This window comes from Nothobranchius furzeri, chromosome 18 (assembly GCF_043380555.1).
Source record: "Nothobranchius furzeri strain GRZ-AD chromosome 18, NfurGRZ-RIMD1, whole genome shotgun sequence".
NCBI classification, from domain to species: domain Eukaryota; kingdom Metazoa; phylum Chordata; class Actinopteri; order Cyprinodontiformes; family Nothobranchiidae; genus Nothobranchius; species Nothobranchius furzeri.
Window position 1 is genome coordinate 24207962 of NC_091758.1, and position 18276 is coordinate 24226237.

An 18276-nucleotide genomic window follows, 5' to 3' on the forward strand; every position below is an offset into this window, starting at 1 on the left:
AAAAGGGAAAACAGTCGGTGGGTGGGTTGGGCTGGAGTTGTGGTTTCGGCGTTTGGACGTTGCAAATCAATCTGGAACGATTATTTGAGCTCAGCTGCCAACTGCAGAGACGTCCCAGAATGAGTTAGAAACGTCGCCTCGTGCCAGGTAGGTGCGTGTTCTCTTTAATCGATCCCTGCTAGCATCGCGCGCGCCCGTTAGTTTGCGCTTTGTGCTCCAGCTTAGCTTTCGGGGCTAACAGTCTGGCTGGCTGGCGCCTCCGAGACGCCTTTGGACGGACAACACGAGCCGCTTAATGGCCTGTTAGCCCCAGCCAACACACACCCAGGCCTCCCCTCGGAGACGTTTACTATACGGACGTAAGTGTCTCTGGAGGGTTGACGTTGAAATTTAAGGCGCTGCCTTTTAAAGAGTATTTTTGTCCTCTAGGCTACAACTGCAGAGATAAACACACCAGCGGCTCTTCTAGCAAAGTCTTTTATTATTTGTCATTTAGATGAACCAAGTAAATTTTTATTAATTGAAATTTAATCCAGAGACGTTTTAGCGTAAGGTTGCATAGACTAGTCTCTACAAATAACTTTTAAGAGTTGCACCATCTATAAAATTGGAAATAAGGTTAAAAAATACATGATGGAGGTGACCAATCAACAATCAGTTCTTTAATTGTTCCCTGTTTTTCCATCTGCCGTAATAAACGATCTGTTAAATGTAAGATGAAGGTTAAATACTGCTGTGTCCACTCTGGCTTCTCGTTTAAAGTCTGTAGGAGCAGCAGTTAAAGGTTTCAGTCAGTAAATAACCAATCAGCCATTGTAGAAGCTGCATGTTTCTGTCAGTGTTTGAAAGCCTTTAATCAGACTGGGGCCGACGAACAGAAAAGGAGTAAAATGCAGTCTAAATAAGATAAAATACATTAACAACTGAAAAAGCACAAAACTCACAATAGGCAATAAAATTAGGTTTTATTAACAGATTTTATTGGGTTAATAACCGAGAAAAGTTTAATCGGTTATTTTGCCAACAAAAAACACTCAAAGTTGTTAACACATGTATGTGCATATGTTAACGTTTCCTAAGAGGAGTTAATCACAACACCAGATCAGCCATGTCAGAGCGCTTTAATCTACACATGATGTGGGTGAAATATATTCATTCAGTTTGCGACACTGGTTTATGCTTGTTAAGAACAATTGATGTATTTTTTTTTCTTGCACAGAACTTTTGGTGGGCAATATGTAAAACTGTGATTATTATAGCCCTCCGCCTGGGAAGGATGGTTGAGCAGGCTTATCCTCCATGTTTCAGGGGTGAGGTGGTAGAGAAAACACCTGGATTATATTGGAACGTGGGTGGCTTGAAAAATAAAATAAATAAGAAACACTACATTTTAGCCAAAACTTTGAAAAGAGGGCTTTATTAGTCAAGAAACTGTGAGAAAGGCATGCAAACCTCGACTAGGGTTTTCACAGTGTGAAAATTTAACCTCACGGTTATGGTGACCAAAATTATCCCGTTTTCTGTATTATCACGATATTTTTTAAATGTGTTACATTTTCAGACAACTACATGAACCCTGTATATCAGGAAAATATTGTCCTCAGTTTGTGTCTAAATTTTGCCTAAAATGTGTAATTTTGTAATTATGTTGTTTATTTGTTTACATTTTCCCCTTTAGTCTTTAAAATACCAATATTTGCCCATAACTTCTTATTTTTTGTCTGTTTGATGTCATCATTTTAAAAATATTAGACGAGATGATACTCAGTACTCAAGTAGCCTTCTAATCAGATACTTTTTTACCCTTACTTGAGTAATAAACCCTTTATCAGGAAAATATTGTCCTCGGTTTGTGTCCTTCCGGTGAGCTTTGCAGATTTGGGAAAATGTCATCAGGCAGTAATCATTGTTAAATTCATTATTATTCTAGGAGAGAGACCAACTCTTATCTGCCCCTGGGAGCCCCGTAATGCATAGTGTCATTTCAACATGGGGGTGTCCGCGACACGGTTTATATGCAGGTAGCGGCGCTGCGGCTGCTTTATATAGCGACTCGTTGCATTCTCCCTCAACCCAAATCCTCGGATCACGCATTTTAGCTAAAACGCTAACTTGCCTTGCGTTGACTGTAGAGTTGTGGGTGATGGTCACGCTGATGTGTCATGAGATTTGAAGTGTTGCTGCCTTTCACAGACACTCCTTACTGGGAGAGTTAGGGTTACCCTAACCCTAACCCTGCACGTTCTGCAAACAGGAGCCGTCTTCTATAAACTGTCCCTCGGCATTCTTCAAATATCCAAAAAATGCCTGTACTTCCGACTTTGTCTTCTTTGAGGGATGATAAATGTCCTGAGCACTGCCGTCTCCTCCTTTGGCCATTATTTCAGCTTTTGCTTCAAGAAAGTTTTGGTTGTAAACAACAAAGTGCGCATGTGCCGCCACCAACTTCAGCAGATGATACGGTGGCTGGTAAGGGTCACCGCGCCTACACCGCAGCCACGATAATTCACTGAGATAATTTTTTTTTAAAAACAAGATGGTTATTATCATTGTCAACTTTTTTACCGGGGTTTGCCACTACACCGGTTACCGTGACAACCCTAGCGTGTACACAGTGTCCATTGGACGCCACCGAGATAACGGCATAATTTGGAACAATAACCTTCAAATTCTTACTGGAGGACTCGCCACATCTGGATTAGTGACGAAACTGGGGAAACATAATGAAAGACTGAGAGATAAAAACCCTACTGAGGTCCATCTGACCCCTTTAGGAATGTGGGAGGGTTAAATTAAAATCACAATAATTTATGAATTTGAACCAGAATTTGTTTGAAAGTTTTCTTACTATTTTGGAACTTACTGAAATATTCAATGAGACTATTTTGTATTTAAAACCCCTGAAAGAATAAAAGATGCAGTGAATAATGTGTTATTCATAGCATCAACAAAGATGACATTAGCTGCCTTATGCTTACAGGTGCCAGTAATGCTAACGCCATGTACATAAACAGCTGACAGTGAAATAGTGTTAGCAGAACAAAATTAGGTGGTCATAAAGTAAAAGGATCATCTGTAGAATGTTTTTCACCAGGCAGGAAGTGATCAGGCTTAGTGTGTCGCACTTTAAATCGTCCCAGTAGAAACAATCCTGAAACATGGAATGTTCTCAGTCTTCCTGAGAGACAGGATGTGATGATTTTATGACCTTTTCTGCTTTGGCAGATCATCGACTCTAATTATTATTATGTCATCCACCCCAACAGCAGCAGTAGCTCAACAGGTTGAGCAGGTTGTCCAGTAATCGGAAGGTTGCAGGTTCAATCCCGGCTCCTGACAGAATTCTGCTGTTGTGTCCTTGGGCCCACCTTGCCTGCTGGTGGTGGTCGGAGGGACCGGTGACCCTGTGCTCGGCAGCCCCGCCTGTCAGTGCGCTCCAGGGCAGCTGTGGATACATCGTAGCTCATCACCATCAGTGTGTGGCTGTGTGTGTGAATGGATGAATGATACACTGTAGTAGGGCTGCAACAACGAATCGATGAATTCGATGAAAATCGATTACTAAAAGCGTTGGCAACGAATTGCGTCATCGATTCGTTGTGTCGCACAACTCTTCCAAAAGCGCCCCCCCCCCCCCTTCCCGCCCACCGTTGCGCGCAGACCAGAGCAAGTCAGATCAGCGCGAGGGAGAGCCGGCAGATCAGCGCGAGGGAGAGCCTGCAGATCAGCGCGAGGGAGAGCCGCAGATCAGCGCGAGGGAGAGCCTGCAGACTTGCGCTGCTGCGAACCGGTTACGCATTGTTGCACAGCGATCCAGGCAGCTGCTTCCAGCGCACGGTCCATTCTCAAAGTGGCGCAACCAAAAAACTATAATTAGCACACGATCGTTCTTGTCTGCACATGTTCTCTATTTTCTGTCTTATTTGTGCCTGAAGCTCACTACTGCGGAGCTCATCACCTGTGCTGTGGTGATTTCACCTCACGCAGCATCGAAAACGCGCTCTCCGCTTTGCGGTCAGGAGATCTCTTTGATCTGCTCAAAAGTAACTGATGAGGTGAAAAAGTAAGAATCCAGGCAACAGATTTTCTGGAGAATTATGAGGAGATGCAGGAAGATGAGAGACAGACAGGACAGGAAAATAGTTAAATAAAAACAAGAAAACAAAGTAAAATGTAGGTAGATTTATCTCCACTACACGTTTTTACCAGTAAAAAACAATAAGTTATACACATGTCATAGTTATACATCTGATACAATTCAGATCACCTTCAAAACTCAGTCACACACCCAGGGCCGTTTCAAGACATTTTGGGGGCCAAGGCAAAATGCCCCCCCCCCCCCCCCCCCCCCCCCCATAACTGGGCTCCCCAGAAGCCTCTGTGTAATTCATGCCCTGTCCAGGAGTATTAGTTATACAGTGTTTGTAAAAGCCCCTCAGACATCACTGACATGTTCTAATATTATCAGATGAAAAACTAAATTATCAGATATGCTGTCTCATCAGCTTCTTTTCTAAACTTGCAAAAAGTAACAAAACCATTTGAAAGCCACTATTTGTGGATTATCTGAAAGTTTCCATGGAGTGTGTGACAACTTATTTTATCATTGATCCTATCGTCTAATCTCACAGCTGAAACAAGCATCCTTAATAATCTGTGCACAGGAAGCTTACCGATGCTGTAGTAAAACAAAAGGTATAATAATTTATTATTAATAAAACCTTGTTGCAGCACTAAAGCAGAAAAATGAGATTTTGCATTAAATATGCAAAATATTTACATATGAATTGTTTTAGAGCCCTTTTATTGGCAGAATCTGATATTAATTTAGTTCTTACAAAAAATGGGTCCCAACATGGTTTGTGTGGTGTTGCCATAGTGTGACATCATAGGCACAGATCCCCTGTCCTCTTGTTTGGAAATGGAAATATGGTCTCCCTACATTAAACAAACTGTCCACCCGGGCTTTTGCACTGCACAGAGAAGCTTCGCTGCCTACGACTGAACGTCAGTTGAGAGTCAGTCTCATGCAGACTGACCAATGAAGAGAGGGCCTCAAGTTAAGACCCTCTCCTCATTGGTCAGTCCACACGAGGTGGGTCAAAGGTTACTCTGGGCGGGTTACGTGTTGTCAGGCATTCAAGTATTGAGTATATTTACTGCATATTACAGTAAAATATTCTGTATGTGACCATATTATGGTGATCCTCGGGTCGTGATGATGGAGCCCTTGAATATTGTTGCCCAGGGTACAACAAAGTGTTAATCTGGCCCTGGTTCCGCCGTCACATTCCCGCAGAAACTGGTTGATCACACCGGGGCCAGACTACTAGCATGTGGTTTTACAACCACAATGTCCTCAGAAGCAAAAACGCTTTTAAAAGGGAGGGAGGAGTCCTAACTGTTGCTGCAGGCGTGTTGTGTGAGAGTGCAGTTATATACTGGTTAATATATTTTTGGGTTCAGTTGCTTTCATGTGGCCTAATGTGAGTCTATTTGGGATCATTGGAATGATCAGCAGCATTTCTTGATGTGACTTTATGGCAGTTGCCCAGGGCATCATCGCAAGGAGAATGGCATTCATTTACTTTTGTTTTATTTGGTATTTTTTCAGTCATTTTTGGAAATAGTGATCAATTTTGATTAATTCACAGCCTATGTTTAATTACATTTAAAATAAATGTCAACAGATGAGATCAAACAAAACAGATGAGAATTGCCCTTAAGCTGTTTAACTTGGACCAAGCATTTTAGGTCACAGATAGATGTAGCTTAGGGTCTCTGTCTATACACCTTATAAGACAATTTATGTGATGGCATGTTGTTTTTCTGCTATTGAACTGTTTTCTAATAATGTTGTGTTAAATAAAGTGAAGGAAGGAGAGAAATAACGTTTCCCTAGCAGTTTTTAAAAATTTCCCCATGTAATCCGATTAATCGATTAATCGTGTCGAGACCCCATCCGATTAATCGATTATCCAAATAATCGTTTGTTGCAGCCCTACACTGTAGTGTAAAGCACTTTGGAGTCCTCACTCTGAGAGGCGCTATACAAGTGCGGGTCATTTAACAGTGAGCCCAGTTTAATGTAAGTGAAGATCAGATATATTTGCGTTTTAGTATTTTTTTAACAGACATTTTATTTTGAAGGACAGACAGGACACTGCCCTATGGATAAGGTCTCATCCATCGACATATAAATTTTGGACAGTGGGTTTCCATAGGCTCCAATTAGGCCTGGGCGGTATGGCAAAAATGTCATATCGCGGTATTTTTTTCAATTATATCGGTTTTACGGTATTTGACGGTATTTTTCACAAGGCTTTGATTACCCAGATTATTTTTATAAGAAAATATTTACTGCACTAGATTGGCCTTAAATAGCCTGTTTACCTTCATGTGCAGAATACCAGTTTTTCCATGTCCAGTCACAGGTAGGTTAATGCAGAAACCCCCTCAAAGTATCCTTGTCAAAAGAAAGCAGTTAAGAAAAACAACTAGGAAAATCCTGCAGTCAAAATAAACTATTTACTGAACACTTTTTGCATATAATCTGTGCAGTTAACCATCTTTATGATTTCACATCCAACATTATTGCGTTGGTTATCTTGACCCACCGCTTGCTATTTTTTTTAAATACAGTCCCTTTAGCGAACGCGTCTTTAATGGACGTCTGACTCTGACTGCTACTAGCCGTTTTAGCCTTGGAGGTGGAGGGTGCAGATCGATGCTCGTGACATGCTTGGTATTCCAAGACGTGTTTTCGGCTGAGTTGATGAAGCAAGTTGCTGATATTACCCCCGCCGGCTACCACCGTTGCTTGACAGCATTTGCATATAATAGTTGTTTGCTCCACGTCCGAATTTTTAAACCCGAAATACCTCCAAACAACAGACGTGGCTCCTCTTTTTGGAATAAGCTCTTCTGCGTTCAAAGTTCTGATGTCGCCGTGACAGCAGCCGCCATTCTTGGTTTCACCACGCTGTGGTGTTTGTGTGTAGCAGTGAAATGAGTCCCAGCTGAAACACTTTCCTACTACGAACGTTCTGTATGTTGTTCTGGCCATTCACCGGTATAGCGTTATGTGAAAAATTCATATCATAACCAAAATAAACACCGGTTTGTAGTATGAACTGGTATGCCGCCCAAGACTAGCTCCAATAACACGTTTTTGAAGAAAAATGGGAGGAGGCCACCACCTCCATTTTGACCGTGTCACAGGTTCCGTCAAGCCCAGACAATTCCACAAAAGGGAAGAGAGGTGGAGCTGAGGGTGGGGCTGTATGGCTGGCATCAACTGATGACACCCGGTAGAACTAGCTACAAGCTAACCTGACGCTAACCCAAAGCTAACGCGGAGGTGGGAGATAAGCTAACGGAGGTAGCAACCTAGCTACAACCAGAGTTAACTGTGCACAACACCAGAGCTTCTGAGTCAGAGATACGCCGGGCTGACCGCTGGGTAAAACTGGGTGGAACACAGAGGTCTCCCGAGACCTCCACAAGCCAGCAGCCGCACAGCAGACAAGCGCCGCTGCGATCTGAGATGCGCAGAGCTGACGCTGGGGAGAACCGGGTGGAAAGGTTTCCATCCCAGAGCTCCACAAGCCGGCAGCCCGCGCAGCAGACAGAAGCCGTGATCAGACAGAGATGTGCCGAGCTGCGGGGAGGGGAGAACCGGGTAGAAAACAGAGGTCTCCCGAGAGCTCCACAAGCCGATAGTCGGAACCCAGCTCCACCAACATGTTATATTTCAACCCATTTTCTTAAGTGCGGCATTATGTTAAATGCACTGGGTTTTACCCTATTACATTTAAATTTCATGGTTAAACAGTACATGTTAAAATCTAAGCTCAGCTCGGCAGTGACCTAAAATGCATAAATATAATTTTACTTACCCAAAAAAATGGAGACTCCTTGGACGCTCTATTAGTGCAATTAATGCCACAGCAAGTCATTTTGTCCAACAATTGCACAAAAAATATCCAAAAAAGCATACACAAACACAGAGACTCAAAATCCCGGAACAGTTTCCAAGCCAGACCGAGGCTCTACTGAGGCCTTTCCACTGAGCTAGCTCTGTGGTCACGTGGGTCTGATGCTCATTAATTAGGATCAGGAGGCGTGCGTCATCAGAAGATACAGGGTGAATTTCCACAGTTACGCTGACGATACACAGTTGTACATCTCCGTGTCTCCTGATGATGCACAGCCAATGGAAACACTTTTTAACTGCATTTTAGATATTAAATCATGGATGACTGAAAACTTTCTCCAGCTCAACCAAGGCAAAACTGAAGTTTTAGTCATCGGTCCTGAGGCCCAGAGAGAGAAACTTTTACCTAAACTCCAATCAGTGTCTTTTTATCCATCACTACAAGTGAAGAATCTGGGTGTTATTTTCGACTCTGAGCTGACTTTTATTCCCCACATTAAAAACATCACAAAAATAGGTTTTCACCATCTTAAGAATATCGCCAGAGTCCGCCCCATTCTCTCTCGGGCCAATACGGAGACGCTGATGCATGCTTTTGTAACCAGTAGAATTGATTACTGCAATGCCCTGCTTTCTGGTCTTCCCAAAAAGAGCATCTCAGGTTTACAACTTTTACAAAACTCAGCAGCACGTGTCCTGATGAAGACCAGGAAGTGGGAGAACATCACTCCGGTTTTAAAATCACTGCACTGGCTCCCCGTATGTTTCAGGATCGATTTTAAGGTTCTTTTAATGGTTTTTAAGTGTCTTAATGGTCTTGGGCCTTCTTATCTTTCAGAAATGCTTTTACTGTATAAACCCTCGCGGTCTCTGCGCTCCTCTGGCAGCCGTCTCCTAGTTATCCCTTAAGTTAAGACTCACACCCACGACGAGGCGTCCTTCAAGTATTACGGCCCTCGCCTTTGGAACGGGCTGCCGGAGGACCTCAGGGCCGAAGGGAACGTCCAGGCTTTTAAGAATAGGCTCAAGACCCACCTTTTTAGCTTAGCTTTTAACTGATTACTATTTATCTAGTCTGTTTAACTGAATCGTCTGTCATATTTGTTTATATATATATATATATATATAAACATATATATACACAGTATCATATATATATATATATATATATCTTTTAATTAATTTTATCATTTTATTTACATCTTAGTGTTTTTACATGATTATGTTTTCTTTTACTATCTTTATAATCACTTTTTATCCATATTAGCTTTTGATATTTTACAGTTATATATTTTAATCCTCCAGTGTTTCCTCTGCGGAGCCCTCTGCCTTGGGGCCGGTGGTCGGCGGCCGGGGCGCTCCTCGGGTAGTGCCCGGGCAGTGGTGGGGATTTTTGCCCTCCCCCACTGGGCGTCATGGGCCGGTGTCTTGGCTGCTGCCTTGGATCTGTTGCTGTCGGGGCAGATGGCTCTGCTGATGATGTGTCGTTCATTACCTGACCCATCTGAACTCAGCCTATTGTTTCCTCTGTTGTGTGTGTGTGTGTGTGTGTGTGTGTGTGTGTGTGTGTGCGCGCGCGCGCGCATATGGATGAGTGTGCGGGTGATTGTTTGTCCACTTTGGAAGTTGGGAGCGGGAGGGGAACCGTAATTGTCAATTGTTTTATACTTGGGGAGGGGGGCTGGGATGGGAATATGGGATCTATGGGGCCATTTTAATCTGTGAAGCACTTTGAGTTGCATTTTTTTTGTATGAAAAGTGCTGTATAAATAAAGTTGATTTTGATTTGAATTATACAGAATTTAGGCTTTTAATACACTTAAACAGAAGAGTGAGAAAAAAATTCACCCCCCTCAGTGTAAACTAGATAATTTAAACCAAAAACATGTTTTGGTACCAGGCTGTAAACATGTTTATTTCTGCTGTGAAATTGGTATTTTTAACATGGGAGTCAATGAGGATTTGCTCGCTTCTGACACCAGCCCCCAGTGGATGAGGGTGGAACTGCAAGTTTTGTCACTTCCGCGTTGGCCTCAATTTTTCACCCGCATTGTGGGGGCTTGGTCTCATCATGTCTATTGTTTGTTCAGATATGAACTTTCCTAAACCATTTAGCTGTAATCACTAATCTGATGCTTCAAAAGCGCCATGATTGTGTTTGTTTCCATCTTCAGGGATCAATAGCACTAAGTGGTAGGGGGGACGTGGTTAAATGAGACTCACCCAAAGCCTGTCATTTATCTGTCAAACACACACGTTATGTTTTCATAAGTGATCGTTGAAAAAGAAGGAATGTTTCAGAACTGAGGGAAGAAGCCGCAGCTCGTTTGACGTGTCGGGGAACATCCCGTTTGTGTTTTTGGGTTAGGGTCATCACGCTGTGATAGATTTCTTCGTTTGTTCAGATCCGTTTCAGTCAAATGTCAGGTTTTGTTTTTGAACCAGTGAAAGATGAGTAGAAACTCCTTCAGATGTCCGTTTGTTTCCGTGATCCTGTCTGCAGTCAGAAAACACAGGAGAGGTTTAAATGTGATTATCCACAGTGAACTCATGTGACCCTCTCTGTCCCTCAGCGCTGAAACATGGCTCTGAGCAGCTTCCATGTGCTCCTGCTGCTCCTCCTGCGGGCTCTGCTGGCATCAGCTGAGGGCTCAGGTATTCTCTTCCCTTTTCCTCCAGTCTGATTTGTGCTTTTTGGGTGTAGTTTTTGTATATTTAGAGAATGTGTCACCAAACAAACCTCTACAGAGCCCAGAGGAATCACAAAGCAACATTATCACAAAACTGTGTCTGCTTTTGGTCATTACTGTGCAAACGCAACAGAAAACATCATAATTACAGTTTTCTTTTACAGCGGTGAGGTGCTTTGAAATGTCTCTGTGTGTCGATCTCCCGTCCTGTCTTTCACAGACGAACATCTGGAGTGTATCTGTGAAGGCCCAAAGTGCCTCCAGGCCTCAGAGTGCCGCGGCAGCAGCTGCTTCTCCTCGATAAGGGTCAGTGGCGGTGAGGAGCTGTTTGAGCGCGGCTGCCTAAAAGGACCTGAGCAGATCCAGTTGCAGTGCTCCACCTCGCCGTTCCCCCACCAGGCTATCTTGTGCTGCTCCCAGCACCTGTGCAACAGCAACACCAACAGCAGCTCGCTCAAGTCTCGTCTTCTGTCAGGTCATAAAGGGCTGTAGCTGATACGAGTAACCCATACAAACGTGGGTAATTTATTCATAATTTACCTTTTCCCACAGCTCCTGAAGGGGAACCGGTTCGGTATCGAGTGGAGACATTAGCTCTCTTTGTTCTCGGTCCTGTGGTGGTTCTGGTCCTGCTCTCTGTGGCGTTGGTGCTGGCCTGCAGGAGGCTCCATCATGGCCGCCTCCAGAGGCTGCAGGAGTTTGACACGGAGCAGGGAGATGGTCTCATCACCTCCAACGTGGGGGACAGCACCTTAGCGGTAAGAATGAAGCTGCTAACCCCCTCTACGGTTCATTAGCAGGTCATGAGAGTTAGCTAACATGAGACATGTCTCCAGGACTTACTGGATCACACGTGTACGTCTGGCAGCGGTTCGGGGCTTCCCTTCCTCGTACAGAGAACCGTGGCCCGCCAAATCAGCCTGGTGGAGTGTATAGGTACGTGCTGCTGGTTCCATTCCCAGTGTTTCTTTATTTTAAGAGTCAGATTTAGACTTTTGCAGGTTCTCAACGGGTTTGCTGTCAGTTTGTAGCTGTTATTTTCTTTGTTGACTGGCTTTTATTCAGGTAAGGGGCGGTACGGAGAGGTGTGGAGAGGCCAGTGGCAGGGCGAGAATGTCGCTGTGAAGATCTTCTCCTCCAGGGACGAAAAGTCGTGGTTCAGAGAGACGGAGATCTACAACACGGTGCTGCTGCGACACGAAAACATACTGGGTGAGTCCTAGAATCAACATGTTGACGTTTGACCTTTGACCTCAGATGTAATCAGAGCCGTGGCTTCCACACAACGTGAGCTAATCCATGAAATGTGCTCCTCAGGGTTCATGGCGTCTGACATGACGTCTCGGAACTCCAGCACCCAGCTGTGGCTCATCACCCACTATCATGAAAACGGTTCCCTCTACGACTACCTGCAGCGAGTGGCGGTGGAGACGTCGGAGGGCTTGGCCATGGCGGCGGCGATAGTGTGCGGCCTGGTGCACCTGCACACCGAGATCTTTGGCACTGAGGGGAAACCGGCCATCGCTCACCGAGACCTGAAGAGCAAAAACATCCTGGTGACCAAGGAGCTGCGCTGCTGCATCGCCGACCTCGGTCAGCTCTAACGATTACTTTGGCGTTTTTATGAGTTTTCTCCTTTTTTTAAATCACTAATAATGTTGGATTGCTGCAGATTGTTTTTAACGGTCTGACGGTGCGTTTCAGGGCTGGCAGTGACTCACTCACAGGCAGACAACCTGCTGGACGTGGGCAACAACCCAAAGGTTGGCACCAAACGCTACATGGCACCAGAAGTTCTGGATGAAACCATTCAGACCGACTGCTTTGATGCCTATAAGAGAGTGGACATATGGGCCTTTGGACTGGTGCTGTGGGAGATAGCGAGACGCACGTACAGCAATGGTTAGTGAGTGGTAATGCTACGGTTTTACCATCTGTGCACGGCGTTCTGCTTTACTGAGGTCATCCATGTTGAAGTCTGCTTTTTATTTTTTTGCGCAGGTATCGTGGAGGAGTACAAGCCGCCGTTTTACGATCAGGTGCCAAACGACCCCAGCTTTGAGGACATGAGGAAGGTGGTGTGTGTGGAGCAGCAGCGGCCTTTCATTCCCAACCGCTGGTTCTCAGATCCTGTAAGTAGTTATGAGTTAGTGGTTCGCTCCTTCAGTCTGACACTTGTTTGTTTCATCAGGAGCAGAAAACAAGTAAACAATGATGCTAACATGGTTGTAGACTCGAGTATTTCACATGTTCTTGGTTTGAAATGTTTCTTTAAGTGGTTTTAAAGAACGTGAGATGGGGACTCCCTTTTTAAACCTGATCTAATTAAAACATGCTTTAGATGAGACCCGTATCGAGCAGGTGAAACCAGGTGGAGGTTTTGTGCGTTCTGATTGGCTCAGAACTGTTAGTTACAAATCCCAGAATGCACTGGAGCAGCCCAGCCCCTCTGAGGCCTGGAACAGGTGAATTCTTCACATTTAATGATGCTGAAGATCTTATTTCGCTTGAATAACATATCATTTTTATTTTGGGTGAGCCTGAGCTGATTTAACGAGTGACACGGCTGGACATGCTCATGACTCATCTAATGGTCTCTGCAGACGCTCTCTGCTCTGGTGAAGCTGATGAAGGAATGCTGGTACCAGAACCCGTCTGCCCGGCTCACAGCCCTGCGCATCAAGAAGACTCTGGAGAAGATTCACAGCTCTCTGGAGAAGGGCAAGGAGTCCTGAGGGTGTGTGTGTGTGTTGGAGGCAGCTGCATGACGTCAGGGATTCAATAAGAGCTCAATGTTATAATGAGGAGAAGCTAATCAGATGATGAACTGGAGCAGCAGCCGTCCTTCTTTCTGGTCGACTACACGACTGTAGAGATGTGTCTGGAGACGCCCGCCTTCGCTGAACCAGCTGACCTGAACAGTTACAGCGTGTGTGTGTGTGTGGACACCGGTGGCTGTAACACACACTTCCTTCTGGATTCAGCCTTACTACAAACACACCAAACACTACATTTCTGATTTCCAGCCAGCGTTTTTTTTTTCTTTGGGAAGTGGCGCTCTCTGTTCAGACACGATAAAATGCTCCTCTTTATTAGAACGAGCCACAAAAACAGGAAATGTCCTCGTAGGAGGAAAAGAGCTACAGCTGGTTTTAAAACACTTGTTTTTTGAAGATATTATATGATATTTATATAATAACTCTCCTGTTACCACACTACTGAGGATATATGTATGTATGATGATTGTACTTATGTAGGCTGACAGCAGGAAGTGAAACGTGTTTGTGGGAAAAGGATGAAACACAATAAGGATCTTTAAATAGGAGTTTGTATAAAAGTCTTTGTTCTTTATTCCCTGATTTAAACAACGATGGAGTTAAGTGGGCGACCAGTAAGCCCTCAAAACAACAACTTTACTGGAAACGGTTTAATCCAAGACTTTTTTAAATAAGCAGTTGCCTCGGTTTACAAAGAAATTAGTTCACAAGTGCTGGTTTTGTTTCAAGAGGGAAAACATGTTGCTTTGTGTTTTTATATGTAATAAAACATTTACTGGACTTTTTCCCAACTGTACTTTTCTTTCCTCCTATCTACAGCCCAGCTTAGACGGTGACCTCAGTGTTGTTTCAGCTGGTCTGGTAGAGTCTTGTAAGGGTTGAGGATGCCTTTAGGGTCCAGCATGGCCTTGATGTTCCCCATCAGAGCCACAGCTGGCCTCGGCTTACTGTAGTAGATGTAGTTCCTCTTTTTCAGACCCAGTCCATGTTCTGCACTGATGCTGCCATGATATCTGGCCGCCCATTCGTACACGAATGGCTCGATGGCCGCCAGGAGAACAGGGTCCTTCACAGGAGAAGTCACGTTCAGGTGGAGGTTTCCGTCGCCTGCCAGGTTAGAGCAGAAAGGGTCAAGTTGTGTTTGGAATGAGATTAAAACGGTGTTGAGATGCTCTTACCAACATGGCCGTATCCCACCACACGCTTGGCCCTGCTTCCCAGGTGCTGCCTCATGTCGGTCACCAGCTGGTAGATCCGCTCCACTGGAAGGGAAATGTCGTACTTGTAGTTGAAGCCGTCATGAGTCAGCGCTTCGGTGACACGCTCACGCATCGACCACAGGGCCTGGACAGGTAGGAAAGGGAAAAGGTCTCGTTCTGTAAGAGCATGGCGACCTGAAACTCAAACTCTTACAATAACATCATTCATCTCCCAGATCTGTGTTTAGTTTCCCTGCAGCAGGAAGTCACCAGCCCGATTAAACCTACAGCTGACACGAAGGTTCAGGTTCCATTTATCTGTAGCTGCATCCTAATGATGTTACTTCCTGGAGAGAGAGAGAGAGAGTGGTGGAGCTTTTGCACATGGTGACGTTTCCATGACAACACAAATTGAACAACCTGCAGAAAAGTGAATCAACTAATTGTTGTAGGTCCTACAAAAAAACCCACCGGCACTGCTGTTCAGTAATGGAAGTAATGAAGTACAAGTACTTTATTACTGTACTTAAGTAATTTAACTGAGATCTACTTTTTACTTTTACTCTTTGACATTTCAAAGCAGTAATCTGTATTTTCTACTCCAAGACATTTTAAGTTTCAAAAGTATAAGTACTCTCATTTGTGTTTTCTTTAACCCCCACAGCACACTTCTACACACACATTGCACATTTATGTTAGTTGAATACCTTTACTTTTAAGTACATTTGAAAATGCATACTTTTATACTTAGATCAAAAATTTCTTGGATTTTTTACTTAAGTGGTGTTTTACGTACTTCTTCCTTTCTCATGGGCCTTTTGGCAACAAGTTCGAGACTAAATCTCGCAAAAGCATAACTAAAAATATCTGTTGCAGTCTCGGTTTCTACTTAACGAGGCGCTCGTCTCACGAGCTCCCAGTGGCTTTTGCATCAACATTCACGATAATTTTGCAGGAATTTCATGGAAATCTCCAGATAAATACATTTGGAATCTATTAAAATAGAGCTCTCGATGGTGGATATACGCGTCTCCGTGGCTAGCTGAGCTTGACATCAGTGAGTTGGTCTCCACTAGGGCCGCTCTTACAGGCTGTCCAGGACCCATGGGACTGCACCGTGGCATTTCATGAAAAATTCCTACTGAGGTAATCTTCAAATGTGTGTGAGAGAACTGTTAACTCGTCACTCCACCTAATGGGGTGGCTCATTAATGGATATTGTAGGTGTTTGGGATGGTTATGAGGGACTAACTCAAAATAAACTCGCATCTGAGGTCATCATAACAAAGATGAGGCCAAGGCTGCATCACTGATGTGTTTTTATCAGCTCTGAGACACAAGGGCTGTGTGGTGGAGCCTACCTCTGCAGGAAACACAAAGTAAGTATTTGTTATTAAGTAAACCCACAAAGCCACTAAAGAACAAGAACGTTTATTAGTTACCTTAATTTTTGATTCCTCGGTCGCTACAGTTCCATCAGTAACTAATAACGACTTCATCGCTTCCTCGAGAAAGTTGTGGAGCTTCTGCGCGTCGTGACTCGGATCAGACCCAGATGTTTCTATGACGATGTAAAACGAGCAATCTGCAGAAGAGAGGAGTAACTGATGACTGTTTTTGATTAGCTCATCACATTTGTGTGTGTGTGTGTGACCACTCACCAGAGATGGGATTGGACAGTTTGAGGTGTGTGTTCAGCAGCTTCATGCATTCACTATCCAAGAACTCAAAAGCTGAGAGAATTTCTCCCAGCATGCCTCTGCAGAGCTGGAAGGCCTTCAGCAGTTGCTCAAAGGTTTCACATCCTAAAAAAGTAGAAGCATAAACACGTAGGACTCAAAAGGATTTACTTTTAACACTCGTGGGTGTGAGAAACAAAGAAGTTCCTACCTAAGAAGAGCACGTTAACAGACTTGGGCTTTCGGGGACAAAGGATGGAGACTGCAGTGATGACCCCCAAAGTGCCCTCAGAGCCGATGAAGAGCTGTTTGAGATCATATCCTGTGTTGTCTTTTCGCAGCGTGGACAAGCAGTCCAGCACGCGTCCGTCTGCCAACACCTAAAGCCACAGGTCCAACAGAAAGTCACGTAGACGCGAAAAAGCAACATCTGGCACTCGCTTTTTGTTCAAATGCTGGCAGCTCACAAAGGAGGGTAGTAAAGGTCTCGCATTTACAAATTCCACTCACCACTTCAAGACCCAGCACCGTTCCATGTAAGGAGCCATACCGCAGCAGGCGCAGCCCGCCTGCATTCGTCGCCACATTACCTCCGATCTGGCAGCTACCTTTAGCCCCGAGGTCCAGGGGCATGATGTAGTCCCTCTCTTCCAGGAAGAGGGACAAGTTCTCCAAAACACACCCTGCCTGACATGTAAGAATACCTAAAGAGGAGATCCGTGTCCATTTTAAAGCTTTTCTCCATCATTGTTTGGGCTGAAAGTTTGAGACTTACCAGAGATGTGATCAAAGGAATGTATGTTGTTCATTAGAGAGGTGGAGAGGATGATCTCATCATAAACAGGCACACTGCCACCAACAAGACCCGTGTTACCTCCTTGAGGGTTCACTGCCAGGTTGTGGGAGCTACAGTATCTGCAGAAGGAAAACCATCACCATCTAAACCAGAGTAAACAGATCAACACTCGTATCTTTTAGCGATTAGTCGTGTACCTAAGAATTTGTGACACTTCCTCTGTTGTCTGAGGTCTCAGCAACAATTCACTCGACCCTGTAGGAGACGCAAGAGCCTAATTAAATCTACACAACAATAAATGTGTGAATCCAGTTGAAGGCTTCACCTCTCACAGACTTCAGCCAGTCCACATTACTGGACTCCACCAGGTCAGGGTCAGTTATGGCTCTTCCGGGGAGAATCTGACTGAAAAAGGCCAGATCTTCCACAGATACTCTGGAGAAAGGCAGCCTGTCTGGGGCTGAAGCAGGAGAAGACCTGGACCCATCTTCTCCTACATGATGCAACCTCCGAGATAAGGACATAAACCGGGCAGAAGTCTGGATGGGACACAGTCTCTGGAGGTCTGTGGGGGGAAACGGTGCTGTATAGGACAGGAGTCTCAGAGCTGCTCTCAGCCTGGAGGCTCCCTGGAAAAGTCCCAGCATGCCTGGTGACAAGTGACAAGCTGCGGAATGAAAGGATAAATCAAAGGGTGTGTATGTGTATTTATTTGTGTTTAGCTAACAAGCTGCAGACAAGCATTATGTAGTCTGCAGTTTACAAAGCTAGCTTAGCTTCTGTGACATCGATCAACAATATTTACTAAAGTCAAACCGCCGTTTGCTCACCGTAAACGTTCACTTTACGACACGAAACTCTCCGTCCACGTGAGGTTTTGTTTTTTGTATCATATCAAACTCCAAAGTCCGCCATGAAGCTCGAAAGCAAAGCAGCTCAGTAAACCAATGACCCAGTCGGTGCGCGTGACGTCTGTTTTAGCCTTTTTTTTATTTTACTGCCTCCTTACGTGAGTTGTTTTTAATGAGCGTAAAATCAATTTCATTGTACATCTGTGCAATAACATAAATGAGATCTTTAATCTTGACTCGAGTTTGTTTACAGCTAGCGCGTCACACCTGAAGTTGTGAAGGAAAAGGATGAAAAGAATAGACCAATCAATGGGTTGCTTACAAAATACGCCAATGGAATTAGAGCTT

At 44.4% G+C, this 18276-nt stretch overlaps 2 protein-coding genes across 2 annotated transcripts; one reads left to right on the forward strand and one right to left on the reverse strand.

Moving 5' to 3' along the window:
- Positions 1-13995, forward strand: acvr1l (activin A receptor, type 1 like). The gene is made up of 10 exons (XM_015969707.3): positions 1-147; positions 10510-10591; positions 10847-11101; positions 11179-11384; positions 11463-11562; positions 11692-11838; positions 11944-12219; positions 12331-12528; positions 12628-12758; positions 13230-13995. Exons 2-10 carry the CDS (start codon positions 10519-10521, stop codon positions 13359-13361), a joined length of 1518 nt encoding a protein of 505 aa, XP_015825193.1. The 5' UTR covers positions 1-147; positions 10510-10518; the 3' UTR covers positions 13362-13995.
- d2hgdh (D-2-hydroxyglutarate dehydrogenase) lies at positions 13947-18105 on the reverse strand. Its single transcript, XM_015969706.3, has 10 exons — positions 17908-18105; positions 17403-17744; positions 17275-17332; positions 17057-17196; positions 16792-16985; positions 16493-16661; positions 16264-16407; positions 16045-16187; positions 14582-14747; positions 13947-14510 (listed from the first exon to the last, which is right to left on the reverse strand). The coding sequence occupies exons 2-10, from the start codon at positions 17722-17724 to the stop codon at positions 14242-14244; spliced, it is 1605 nt and encodes a 534-aa protein (XP_015825192.1). The 5' UTR covers positions 17725-17744; positions 17908-18105; the 3' UTR covers positions 13947-14241.
- Between the last annotated feature and the right edge of the window lie 171 nt (positions 18106-18276).

What these genes read in the sequence shown, in the direction of transcription:
- acvr1l (XM_015969707.3), top strand. Translation starts at nt 10,519, where the DNA reads ATGGCTCTGAGCAGCTTCCATGTGCTCCTGCTGCTCCTCCTGCGGGCT. An exon ending in GGCATCAGCTGAGGGCTCAG is followed by an intron (nt 10,592 to 10,846) that starts GTATTCTCTTCC and finishes TGTCTTTCACAG; the next exon opens with ACGAACATCTGGAGTGTATC. An exon ending in CAGCCTGGTGGAGTGTATAG is followed by an intron (nt 11,563 to 11,691) that starts GTACGTGCTGCT and finishes GCTTTTATTCAG; the next exon opens with GTAAGGGGCGGTACGGAGAG.
- d2hgdh (XM_015969706.3), bottom strand. Translation starts at nt 17,724, where the DNA reads ATGCTGGGACTTTTCCAGGGAGCCTCCAGGCTGAGAGCAGCTCTGAGA. An exon ending in CCGAGGAATCAAAAATTAAG is followed by an intron (nt 14,748 to 16,044) that starts GTAACTAATAAA and finishes CTACCTGTCCAG; the next exon opens with GCCCTGTGGTCGATGCGTGA. An exon ending in GGTGGGATACGGCCATGTTG is followed by an intron (nt 14,511 to 14,581) that starts GTAAGAGCATCT and finishes CTAACCTGGCAG; the next exon opens with GCGACGGAAACCTCCACCTG.